Below are 13235 nucleotides of genomic sequence, written 5' to 3'. Positions count from 1 at the left end.
GAGTACTGTATTGAATAGATATGGAGAGAGTGGGCATGCTTATCCCTGGTTTTAGGGGGATTTCTTCAAGTATCTTTCCATTTAATTTGATATTGGCTGTTGGTTTGCTGTATATTGCTTTTATTATGATTAGGGCCTTGAATTCTGGATCTCTGCAATACTTTTAAAATGAAGTTGTATTAGCTGGGTGTGGTGGCGCACGCCTTTAATCCCAGCACTTGGGAGGCAGAGGCAGGCGGATTTCTCAGTTTGAGGCCAGCCTGGTCTACAAAGTGAGTTCCAGGACAGCCAGGGCTATACAGAGAAACCCTGTCTCGAAAAACAAAAACAAAACAAAACAAAAATGAAGTTGTACTGTATTTTGTCAAATGCTTTTTCAGCATCTAGTGAGATGATCATGTGATAGATTTTTTTCAAATTTGCAGCTGCAGACAATGCTGAGTTATGCCCTTCTTCCCTGTGTCCTTCCAGAATAGATCCCACAGCTCCATGGGATTGTTGAAGAGAAAAAGACCACCAGAGCCCATCCACAGTAACAGTAAAGATCAGAGAGAACTTACTGTGTTGTTAGGATTTGGCTTTCCTCAGTGCAGTTTATTGCAGTTGTTAGAAGAAACCTTAGTGAAGTTTCTGTGTTCTTAATTTTAGCTCAGAATTTATACAGAATATTCTGTGTATATATTTTCTGTAGTTTACTACTAATGACCAGACAAAATTGGTTCTTCTAGTACATACTGTTTTGAATACAACATTTTTTGAAAAACTAACAAGTAGTGTACTTGCCAAGAGCTATCTATAACAAATGATAAAAAGCTTACCATATGAGAAGGTAAATTAGAATTAAACAACATTCTGATGTGTTTTCTTAGATGCTGTGGGGAGAAAATTAGTTTTGTATGTTTCTGGAATTTTTAATAATTGTACCTTATGTTTTAAATTGAAATACTGAGTTTGATAGTATAATCATTTGATAAGTATTACTGTGGCAATTTATTTTAGAATAAATAGGCAGTGGGTGGGCTTTTGAAGTTTTGGTGCTCATTCTTAGACAAATATAAATACATTAATGCTAGAATACTTCCATAAATACTAGAAAATATGTATGCTTTTCTTGATGGGGTCATAGGAAGATGAATACCTTTATGTGACAGTAAATTACTGATGGGTCATACAGCCTTGTGCCAGAGGTGAACTAGGTAGAAGCTGTCAGTGCTGCTCCTTAGTTGGTAGGAAGGAGCCTTCATTACGTAACAAGAGCTTACTGCCTCCAACATTTATTAGGCAGCTTCCTCACCAATTGTGTCTCAGACTGAGACACACCCTAAAGAAACTCAGAATGATAATTGTTTTTGTATCAAATGTGGATTGAGTCAGTTGTAGCCTTATTAGGAAGTGCCAGTTTGTGTGAGAACTAGACATGAAATAGTTAACTATTACATGTAAATTAGATTATGTTATCAGAAAATCCAAGCTGTAGGTTAAAATGAATTGCAGAAGGGAGAGATATTTTGTTACTTCTCTGATACAGGGTTAGGAATTATCAGGTGCTAAATTACTTAGAAAAAGTTAAGTTGGTTCTGTCAGTACACTGGATATCCTACTGAAGGAAGACTTTTAGAGGAATGTTTCATAAGACTTTTTAATATCAATAATCATCAACGATTACTCTTACAGTAAATTATGATCTTACAGAGCACACAGAGTTATCTGTTTAACTCTGATTCTAGTTTGAGAATGCAACCAATATAAATATATCACTTTTGTTTATTAAGATATAATGTTATATAAATTGTTAGGGAAAAATTGGTGAAATTGTTTGAATAAAAGCTTAGAGATTTACAAATATAAGTGATTAACTTTCTTCAGATTATGGTCTGTTTGGAAGGTTTTTATGTTATAAGCTTGCGTATGATTGTATATATTTGAAATCATTGTAGGTTCTTTTAGAGCAGTTATATATAATTTTGATTACAAATGAATTTATATCAGCCTGTTTTTAAAGGCTTGAACTGAGTGCAACCCTTAGTCCTAAATATGATTTTTTAAATGATAGTTTTGCTGTTGAGATATAACTATATTTACATCTCTTTAAGTACAGTGAACTCTTTCTAGGTTTTGAAAGTATTGGCTTATTAATAAAAAGCAAAGTATTATCAGAGTGACTAGTGATCAGTTATTCATAGTAAAATCATATAACTATAGTAAAAGGTGTATGTTATTTATATATAACATGGAACATTGGGATATATTGTCCTTAACAAGTGTAGGCTCAAGGAAGGCCCATTTTTTTAAGCATCTGTACTTAACTTCTGTCCAATTATAATTGAAATATTTTCTCCTTTGAAATATTTTTTCCTTGAAAAATCTGACCACTTTTCTCCAAATATTATCAGATTACAAGTGAACACATGATAAGTGGTAATTATTGATAGGAAATGGGTTAGTACTTTGAACTCTAAGATTTAATTCTCTCAAAAATGGAAATTCAAAATCTATTCAGCACTTCCTGACCAGCTTTAAATTTTTATCAATTATCCTATCATTTCTTCTTGGTAGATGGCCTGAAGTGGCCAGTGTTTCTCCATCCTTTTGTTCCTAACCATTTTGGGGGGGGGGGGGGGGCATCATCCATCGTAAAGTGGTGAAAGAACTTAGTTTGCTCTCAGTTAACTTCACAACATCAACATCAGCTCAGGGGTGCTTTATGTCTGGATGCATGGTGAATTTAGTTTTCTTGGGGGATATATCTAGGTTGGGTATCTAGCTTTCCCTTAAAAATGAACTTTTCTGGTTTGCATTGTTTATCTTTTATGGCAGTCATGAAACTACTGGTAATAGAATTTGGTAAAATTCAGATGTAAACTTCATTTAAAAAAATTGGAAAATTTAAAACTAAGGAAGGAGACACTGGAAATAATTGAGGAATATCCTGGCTAAAGGGATAAAGAAAGGAAAACTTTCTAAATGTTGTTGACTATAGTGATTGAAGTCACTCAAATAAAACAGAAGGTGTGTAGACAGGTCTTTTATCATGGAGAAGCTATGTCCTTGGCATTTTTTGAGCAATTTTAATAAGCTAAATTAAGGGAGGGTGTAAAAGTAACTTCTGTTTACCAGTTGTAATTGTCATCCAGGAGGCTTAATGCTAAATAAATAAGCTCACCCTTTTGTAGTGTTTTCTGAACTCTGGCTGGCTAGTTCAACTCAGCTATTCTGGCTCAAACTCTTCTCCATGCTAACTGATTCAGTGTAGTCTACCATGGAACAATAGTCTCAACCTCTAAACAGCACCTCCCCCCCCCTTTTATTTGCACATAAAATTTTAACTATCAAGGAACATCAAACAAAATGACATGTAAACTGTTCTTTGGGCATGTAAACTGCTTCTTTAAATGGGTGAAGGCATTTGACCTTCCCAGTAGATTCTGTGTGCTTCAGAATTCTACAAATATAAGAGGCAAAGCAGACCATTCTGTAAATTTGATTAGACATTGAGATTAGATACTTCTATTATGCAAGAGTAATGACAAAAAATCACAAACATTCCCTTGCATAACAGGAAATAGGAAGTTGTAGTTTGCAAAATTTATCTAGAACAGGCCACACGTATTTTTGATTTATAATTGTTGGAATCGCTACTGTGTAAGGCAGAGTGGAATTTAATTATATGTGGCAATTTAGTTGCATGGATTCCATTTCTCTAGTCACTGTAAAAAAGATCTACTTGGGAAAAATATTGGCATTTCCTTCCCCTTGGCTTTTTGTGGTTCAACTGTCTCTGAAAACTAACAGTTGACTGTCTCAGGTGCTTCCTATAATGCAAAACACAATCAAAATTGTTGAAATTATGGATGCTTTTTCAAATTTAGCATTTCTTCCAAATATGTCAGCACTTGAACTCAGACAAACTAAAACCCCTTAACTTGATTGAAGCTGGTTTGAAGCTAGCCTTTAACCACAAGACTGAGCCTGTTTTATCCTCCCTACAAGTCTACCATGGAGCAATAGTCTCAACCTCCCTTCAGCCAATGCTCAAGATTTCCTCCAATAAGACCAAGAAAGGCACTGAGGATTCTTTGGCATAGCTCTTCAACTGAAGCCCTCTACCCAAACAGTAACCCTATGACGAAAGCCAAGCAAGCCCTACTGGCTTGTTGCTTCTAAATATGGTTTTCAACGTAGGCTGTGAAAATGAAGAAGTTGAAATTCATTTGATACCAATTATATTATATTATATCTCAGAAAAACCAAGGCATACACTAAAAATGCTTCTATACAAGAAAGTTAAAATCCTACTTGACATTGTCTTTTTGGGCCTACAAATACATTGATTTCTGAAAGCAATAAAGACTTAAGGTAACTTTCATGACTCCAGCTATATTTCTCTGCTTCATTTGATGCTCACCATGGTCCTGAGTTTATACCATAGTTAGGGGTTCATGAATAGCCCTGTTTATACACACACACACATACACTCCCCAACGGAAGTGTCATTAATGAGTATATGCACCCAGGACCCCACCATGCACCTCTTAACTCAGAACAAAAGATTATACATAAAAAGATTATTTCCTTGTGTATTTAATGCAGTGAATATGTAGTCAGCATTACTATTGAATTAAACATCTGAAATCTTACACAATGAAATAAAATCAGTCATTGTTAATGGTTGTATCCACTAGGTATATCTGAGGTTATAGATTGTCAGGCTTATAGACATTTGAATAGACATTGTCTGCACAGAACATAATAAATCTCACAGGTATAATCAGAATTTATACCAAACTAATGATCTCATCAATAAAGTATGTATTACGTCAGCTTCATAAAGTATGTTTTTGCAACAAACAGTAATGGAATGCAGATGTACACATATCATTTTTAACATGATACACTAGAGCATATTGACGTCAAAGTCTTTCTGTAGAAAGGGAATTTAGTTGACATTCTTTCAAGCATAGTGTATAAACATCAAAATAGTTTTATTGTAAGAAATAGTATTTAACAACATATTTCTAAAATAAAAATACTTTAAAAATCAGCTCTGATGAGATTTAAAGAATCTTTAAAGTGAAATATATATTTCTGCTTTTCTACGTTTTCCAGCACAATCCCCACCTTCACCTCACCCCAGTTGTTTATTAATAGCAATTAATAAAATAGTGCAAAACATTGTCTGCAGCAATTATCATTGAGTCTGATTCCACTAAGAAGTCAGTGAAGACAAATGCCAACCAAATGATCTCTGCAGAGGTATATTCCCTTGATAGACCCTGGAATTAGTTTTAGGAATGCAATTTGAAGTATAGAGTGTGGTTAGTGAAACCTTTTTAATGGAAACTGCCTTACAAGCAGTTTATTTTACAAAACAGGTTTTCATGCGTTATCAATGATCTTCCTTCATAAGTGGTGTAATGAAAACACTGGCCTTTCACTTAGCCAACTGCACTCTCCTCTCCATTAAAACTCACTAATGAAAAAACTCATATTATGCATTGAAGTATATCAGTAGAGGACACTTAAATAATACATGTTTTTTTTTAAATGCACAAGAGCATAATTTGACACCAAATGCGGTAGGGATTTCGTTTGCTAGTATTTTTTTTTCTTGATAATTGGCTTGATAATTTGCTAAACACAGCAGTATATATAAAAATCCTGATAATCATTTATAAACCTGGCAGTATTTATTTAATATAGTACTGAAGAGATTTTAAGGTTTTAGATGGAATGATAGAAGGCTTAAAAGTCTTATTCATAGACTCTCAGATTCTCTTAAGGGATTATGTGTGTATGCAGACAGGAAAAGATAGGAATGTACCTGTAGCTTAAAATCAGCCTTAGCCATACATAATTTATTTACACAGGAGTGGAAGTCGTGATGTATGTTAAGTTGAAGTGCAACATTTCTATTATTCAAGCTTTGGGGTTTCCCCCGTTTGAATGTATAAACAGGAAAAAAAGCGCTAATGAATTACTTTTCAGATAAGAAATACATTACAAAAAAAACCTAAAGATCAATCGCCATTTATGTTTTATGGAAAGTTAACCAGAGCATAATTGAGCATTTTATCTGATATTCTGGTACTTTCCCTGGTGATTGGAAAAATGTATATCTTCCAGTTTTATAACCATTATTTTATTTCACTTTGTTATATTATCTATAGCTAACAAGGCTTTCACACTCTATAGCTAAAATCCCTTATCAAGTTGAGTCTGTATACAGTAGAGTATATTTTCAAAGACGTATGCCTTTTGTACACTATTTACAAATGTTCTCAACCATGATTTAAAAAAGGGGGGGTGGGAATAAATAAAAAGCAGAAAGAGAGGAAGTGCTGCGGAGGCTGAGTTTTTCTTTTATCTTCCCAAACATGCTGCTTTCCTCGGAGCTGGCTAGCCAAGGTTGTTTTTCTTCCTTTTATATGGGCTATGAGAATGATCTGGTTTCAGTTCTTGGTATTGCACCTGTTTAAACAGTTCAGAAAAAGACTGGTAAGTCAGGTGACCACTTACTGGCAAAAGAAGGAAAAGCTAAGGAATGAGAGATGGCTTCGGGGCTGGGGAAAGGGCTGCTCTAGACGCCAAGTGGGAGTTCCAGGTGATGCTGATAACAACAAGGGGCTAGAGCTAGAGTCAAAAGGGAAATGCTGCCAGAAATGGCTGGAAGCCCAGTGCGAACTTTGCTAACGAACTATGACTATTACTGACATAACACAATACAATGAAAGAAAATCTGTATTTTTGAAGAGCTGAATAATGGTTCTTTACAGGCATTTTTGTTGTTGTTTGTTTTTTAAATAGTCTTAATTCTCAGCTAACCCAGAGATTTGAAACCTGTGGGTCATGACCATTTGGGGGGATCTAATAGCCCTTTCACACACATGTCAGATATCCTGCATATCAGACATTTATCTTACAATTCATCACAGTAGTAAAATTACAGTTACAAGGTAGCAACAAGATAACTTTTATGGTTGGGGTCAGCACAACATGAGGAGCTGTATTAAAGGTTGAAGTGTGAGGAAGGTTGATAACCACTGACCTAGCCCATTTTTGTGTATGAAATGAAAACTCAACTGAAACTAATGTAAATTGCTATCACTAAAACCTGTCCTCAAGACTGTGATTAAAACGTTTCTTATTTCATTTTGAAACAATTCATTTAGTACATATTAACCCCAAAGCATTTCAAACAATTTGTGAAATATAATATTTCAAATGTAGATGTTTCTCCCTCATCTAAAATATACATTAACATTCATCTTTAAAATTAATTGAATGCATGCAATATACACAAATAATTTAACCACCCATTTTGCTTCCATCATCTACATCTAAAATTCCTATTTCTTCTGCTTACATCTTGATGATGTCACTTCACAAACTCAGCTGGGCTTGAGTTGAGGTTCTCATTGAAAGCCACAGGGGTTCCTTATGCAATGACTTTCAATCTCCTGTTTTCCATTGTTTATAGATTTTTCTGACTAATGCCAAGTTGGTTAAAGTCTTGCCAAAATCTGCAGTGGGTTTTATTAACTTTACCTGACTCTTCTATAACCTTTGACATTCAAAAAATTTAAAAAGTAAAACCCAGAGCCATACTGCACTCAAGAAATAACAATAGTGAACCATACATACCACTTGTACATCTGAAGGAACTCTGGAAAGGAAGTCAAGTAGTTCATTGTTATCAATTGCATATGGACTCCGAAGCTTTTTTGTAAATTTATTAATTCCTAAAAAAGTGACATTTCAAACATTGTTGAGTTTATTATTGAGTGTGGAGTTAGGTAAAGCACATTTCTGGAGAAAGTATTACAATGATTTGAGCATTAACCACATGCTAAGCCTTACCCTTGACAGGATAGCCTCGTACACCACCTCCCTTCAACTTTCCCAACTGAATGGCTGCTTGCTTTTTGTCTTTACACTATATTGGCTCCTTCCCAGTAGGTGAGATTTGGGGAAAACAAATCGGGGTACCTAGATGGAAATAAGAGTGTCTTGCCTTGTCAGGCACTGGCAGAGCCTCTCAGAAGACAGCTATATCAGGCTTCTGTCAGCAAGCACTTGTTGGCATCCACAATAGTGTCTGGGTTTGGTAACTGTATAATGGGATGGATCCCCAGGTGGGACAGTCACTGAATGGTCTTCCCTTCAGTCTCTGCTCCAAACATTGTCTCTGTATCTCCTCCCCTGGGTTTTTGATCCCCCTTCTAAGAAGGACTGAAGTATCCACACTGTGGTCTTCCTTCTTGAAGTGAATGCACACAGTCATCCACTGGACTGAGCACAGCGTCTCCAATGGAGGAGCTAGAGAAAGTACCCATGGAGGTGAAGGGGTTTGTGCTCCATAAGAAAAACAACAATATGAACCAACCAGTATGCTGAGAGTTCCCAGGGTCTAAACCATCGACCAAAGAGTACACATGGAGGGACCCATGGCTCCAGCTGCATATGTAGCAGAGGATGGCCTTGTGGGACATCAATGAGATGAGAGGTCCTTAGTCTTGCAATGGGCCCCAGTGTAGGGGAATGCCAGGACAGGGAAGCAGGGATGAGTGGGTTAGTGAGCAGGGGGAGGGGATATGGGATAGAGGGGTTTTTGGAGGGTAAATGAGGAAAGAGGATAAAATTTCAAATGTAAATAAAGAAGTAGAACTTAGGAGAGCTAAACAACTTCATTATTATTCCATTTTCAATGCCTAATTAAATCAGGAGAGAGAGAGAAGGAAAAAAAAACAGGGCAAGTTACAAAGGCTTACAATGTTATTGATATACCTAGCTTTGCCAAAGGACTCTATAACAGGTATTTCTTTCAAGACTTTAAGAACATTTATAAAAGTTGACATATACTGGCCAAAACTGCAAGTCTCAACTATTGTTAAAAGGTGAATGTAGTTATTCAGTGTGCTTTCTGAACACAGTTTTCAAGAAAACAGTAGCAAAATACTTAAAGGGGAAGTGTTAAGCATCTGACTGTGTATTGGAATAAAAACTGGGCATCACGTTCTTACTGCCAAAGCTTGGAGGCTGTCCTAGTTAGCCTTAACGGTCAAGTTAATGGAGCCTAAAGCCATCTGAGAATGAAAGCCCCAGCTGATGGACTGGGGATGTCTGTGAAGAATTGTCTTTATTGTTAGTTGACTAGGAGAGCTACCATTCTGTAGGCAGGTGGTCCTAGGCTACCTGAGAAAGGTAACTAAACAAGAGCTTTAGAGTGAGCTAGCAAGTAGTATGGTTTCTGCTTCACTTTCGTGTACCTGCCTTGAGTTCCCTCAGTGATGAACTGTCACTTATAGTGTAAGCCAAATAAATAATTTTGTCCCCTAATAAAAAAAAAAAAAATCGTGTCTTGCCTTAGCAGCTTCTCAGTGTTACAGCCCCTAGATTGGCTTTCATGCTCTAGCCAGGATAAGGCTTGTCTGCTTACATTTTGGGTTGAGATTGTTAGGTAATTTATTGATTTCCTCTTTTCCAAAGGTATGTATTTTAAGGGAAGAAGGTGCTGCTGTTATAACACAATCTAAATGTTTACAAGTCACATGACTATGATGTGCTTGGTTATCGTTTAAGTTGAAATGAAAAATATTGCCATAGATTTTGGGGGGAAGTTTTCAGGTTTCCATGAATCAACACCAGTGGAAGCAGGAAGAAACTGGGACATCTTAGCTCTCAATGTGTTTCTACAGAATGAAGTTCTGTCATTTTGGCAGTCTCTTTCCAGTCATGTGAGACTTGTGGCCTGGGTTTCTCGTTAACATTTCAACAATTACCTAACACTAAAGAAATAGTTCTTGTATGTTTTCGTTTGATGAAACAAGGCCCAAGCACATTCTGTAATGTTATCTTTAAGACAGCTAGCCTTGTAGACAGAGGCTATACAGGTTACACAGCAAGATCTCTGCCTTCAGACAGCTAGCCTTGTAGACAGAGGCTATACAGGTTACATAGCAAGATCTCTGCCTTCAGTTTCAGAGAAGCTAAGGAAGGTCAGTTGGGGGAAGCCATCTTCACCACATGGCAATATAGTTCTGCAACTATAATTGAATTTCTGTAAATGGTAGAAATTAGGAGAGAAAAATATAATCACTACTTCCTCTGCCCTGGAGCCTGGAGGTGATGCCAGTGATTATAAAGACTAACAGGCTGTACCCAAGAGGAACGTGTAATGTACACCGAGAGGAGAGAGAGATCAGGAATTCATCATTATTATTATTATTATTATTATTATTATTAATTTTATTTAAGAATGTGTGTGAGGGAGTGTATGTGTGTGAAACATGGGCCTTTAGAGGTTAGACTAGAGCCTTGGGTCCTTTGGGACTGGAGTCATAGGCAACTGTGATCCACTGTGTGGGTGCTGGGAACCAAAACTGTGTCTTCTGCAAAATCAGTAAGTGCTCTTAACTGCCAAGCCATCTCTCCAGCCCCTAAACCAGAAATCTTAAAACTAGATGGAGACGATTGGTCTCAATTCACTTTCTTCTAATTTATCCCTTTAAACAATTGTGGGGCAAAAAAAGAAAAAGAAAAAGTCTTCACACTGTCCTGTTAGTTACAATACAAGCATGTTTTTAATGTCAAGGCCCGTGTTTCATCTTTGTAATTTTTTTTAAGTTTAGCAGTCTTTGATTCATATGTATATTGATGGGGAGCAAATAGAAATTATTCCTATATGGTGGTGAATCATAAGGACTGAAGAGTAGGTTTTCTAAACCAAAAACTTCACCAAGAAAGAAAAAAGAAAAGGAAAATTCCGTTTCAGTTTTACAGAATGGTGACACTGAGCACCTCCTGAGTGGGTTCTAGGGTCAAAGGGACTGTTGGAAGCACGTGGCAAAGTTATGTAACCATTAGGAGGAAACCCATTTAAAGCAGGCTTTTCTGAAAGCTTTCTTACTCAGCAGGCTTTTGTTGTTGTTCCTAAGGAGCCTATAATGCAAGTAAGTCTTTTCCTGAGTTCAAAAAGTGGCATTTTAAACAGGCAGCTAGTACCTTGTTTACAGGTACTTCCACAAGATAAATACCACAGCAAAAAGTACATTGTCCTAAACGTACCACTCGGTTTAAAGTGCCTCTGTTGGCGTTTAAGTGGTGAAAATAAATCAGACAAATCTAGATATCTCAACAAAGTTACACTTTGATATATGAAGAATCTTTACCAGTACATGTTTATAGCATGATGGCAGCTGTGGTGACAGAGAAGAAAAATGCATTTTCCAGGTGGACCTAAATCTTTATGCTGCTGCGATTTTTAACTGACTGTCTCTTTTCATCATGGAGTACCTACATGACCATAAATATAGCGAACTACTGATGATATAATTCACCTCGTACAAACAGGTTGTTCTTAGCTGCTAAACAGATGTTTGTGGTGGTTGTTTAAAAGCTTTACTTACCCCAAACAAGAACAATGTATCTCAGTGGGATGAAGTACAGAATGGCCGTGAACACGCAGAGGGCTACAATGGCCAGCCAGCTTAAGAAGGGGACAGTCCAGTTGAAAGTACTGAAGGGAAAAGTAAGAAATTGGTAATATAAACACTTCACACTTCTAGACAATGGTGAAAAGAAATGTGGTCTGGACTAACAGTCAGGGGACATAGGGTAGTCATACATAGCCTATCCAAGAAAACGGTCTTGCCAGCAGCTTCACCAGGTTGTCCCAGGGATTTCACAATCTAAAGCAATTACACAGCTTGGGTACCTTCCTATATAGTAAAAAATATTTTTTCTCTTACTAAAACTAGTATTTGTGTCTTGTTAATAATGATTATATGATAGGATGTTTCAGGGCCCACCATTCATCCTCTTAAAAGTCCATATTCCCATGTGAGAGTAATATGCTTACAGCAATTGTCTGTAGGTACAACTCTTTGTTTTTTATTGGATATTTCCTTTATTTACATTTCAAATGTTATCCCCTTTTCTAGTTTCCCCTCCGAAAATCCCCTATGCCCCCCCCAACATCCCTCTCCCCACCAACTCATCAACTCTAGCTTCCTGGCTCTGGCATTCCCCTACACCCATTGATGTCTGACTAGGTCATCCTCTGCTGTGTATGCAGCTGGAGCCATGCGTCCCACCATGTGTGCTCTTTGGTTGATGGTTTAGTCCCTGGGAGCTCTGGGGGTACTGGCTAGTTCATATTGTTGTTCCTTTTATGGGGCTGCAAACCCCTTCAGCTCCTTGGGTACTTTCTCTAGCTCCTTCATTGGGAATCCTATGCTCAGTTTAATGGATGGCTGTGAGCATCCACCTCTGTATTGTGAGTTACAGGCAGAGACTCTCAGGAGAAAGCTATATCAGGCTCCTTCTGCAAGCACTTGTTGGCATCCACAACATTGTCTGGGTTTGGTGATTGTAGATGGGATGGATCCCCAGGTGAGTCAGTCTCTAGATGGTCATCTTTGGTCTCTACTCCACACTTTTCCTCTGTAACTCCTTCCTTGGGTGTTTTGTCCCTCCCCCCCTTCTAAGATGGATAGAAGTATCCACACTATGGTCTTCCTTCTTGAGTTTCATGTGTTTTGCAAATTGAATCTTGGGTAGTCTAAGTTTCTGAGTTAATATCCGCTTATCTGTGAGTGTACTTTTCTGATTGGGTTACCTCACTCAGGATGATATCCTCCAGATCCATCCATTTGCCTAGGAATTTCATAAATTCATTGTTTTTAATAGCTGAGCAGTACTCCACTGTGTAAATGTACCACATTTTCTGTGTCCATTCCTCTGTTGAGGGACATCTGGGTACAACTCTTAAAAGCATTGTGTAATACTTGAATTTTACAATTCTTTTTATGAAGACTCATTTTCTGTTCAGCTTTGTTTCAAATGGATCAAAAAATCAGCATTAGTTGGTTGGCTTTATGAAATGTCATCTGCTATCATTGTCCTTGCTAAGAAAATATATGGGTGAGTAAGAAATAAAGCCTGTGCTGCCTGCTCTACTCCTCGTGCTTTTAGCACAGGTCTATGTGAATTTATGGAAAAAGCTATGAAAAAGCAGTCCAAACTGGAAGCAGATGATAGCAGGACAGAGCTGATGTGTCTTCATGGTCACCATGATTCTGCTAACTGATGGCAGAAAGAGCTGGGGCACAGAACTTATAAGACAATTTTGGCTATATGATGCTGACAGAAACAGACTCTGGAGTTACAAGAAGAACTGATTTTCCATATTGACTCATTCGGTGGTCCCAGCAAGTTAATAAAGAGAGGGAGAAGGT

The 13235-nt window shown here is 37.2% G+C and overlaps 1 protein-coding gene across 1 annotated transcript in view; it reads right to left on the bottom strand.

Moving 5' to 3' along the window:
- Positions 1–4251: 4251 nt before the first annotated feature.
- Positions 4252–13235, bottom strand: part of Mctp1 (multiple C2 and transmembrane domain containing 1) — a 594489-nt gene continuing 585505 nt past the window's right edge. Inside the window, exons 19-21 of the mRNA XM_021180105.2 lie at positions 11406–11515; positions 7642–7739; positions 4252–6468 (exon numbers count right to left, since the gene is read on the bottom strand). Coding sequence (XP_021035764.2) covers positions 6397–6468; positions 7642–7739; positions 11406–11515 — 280 coding nt within the window. The 3' untranslated portion in view covers positions 4252–6396. The remainder of the gene's footprint in view (positions 6469–7641; positions 7740–11405; positions 11516–13235) is intronic.

The sequence above is a fragment of the Mus caroli genome, chromosome 13 (genome assembly GCF_900094665.2).
Source record: "Mus caroli chromosome 13, CAROLI_EIJ_v1.1, whole genome shotgun sequence".
Lineage (NCBI taxonomy): Eukaryota > Metazoa > Chordata > Mammalia > Rodentia > Muridae > Mus > Mus caroli.
This window is presented reverse-complemented; position numbering and strand designations above follow the sequence as displayed.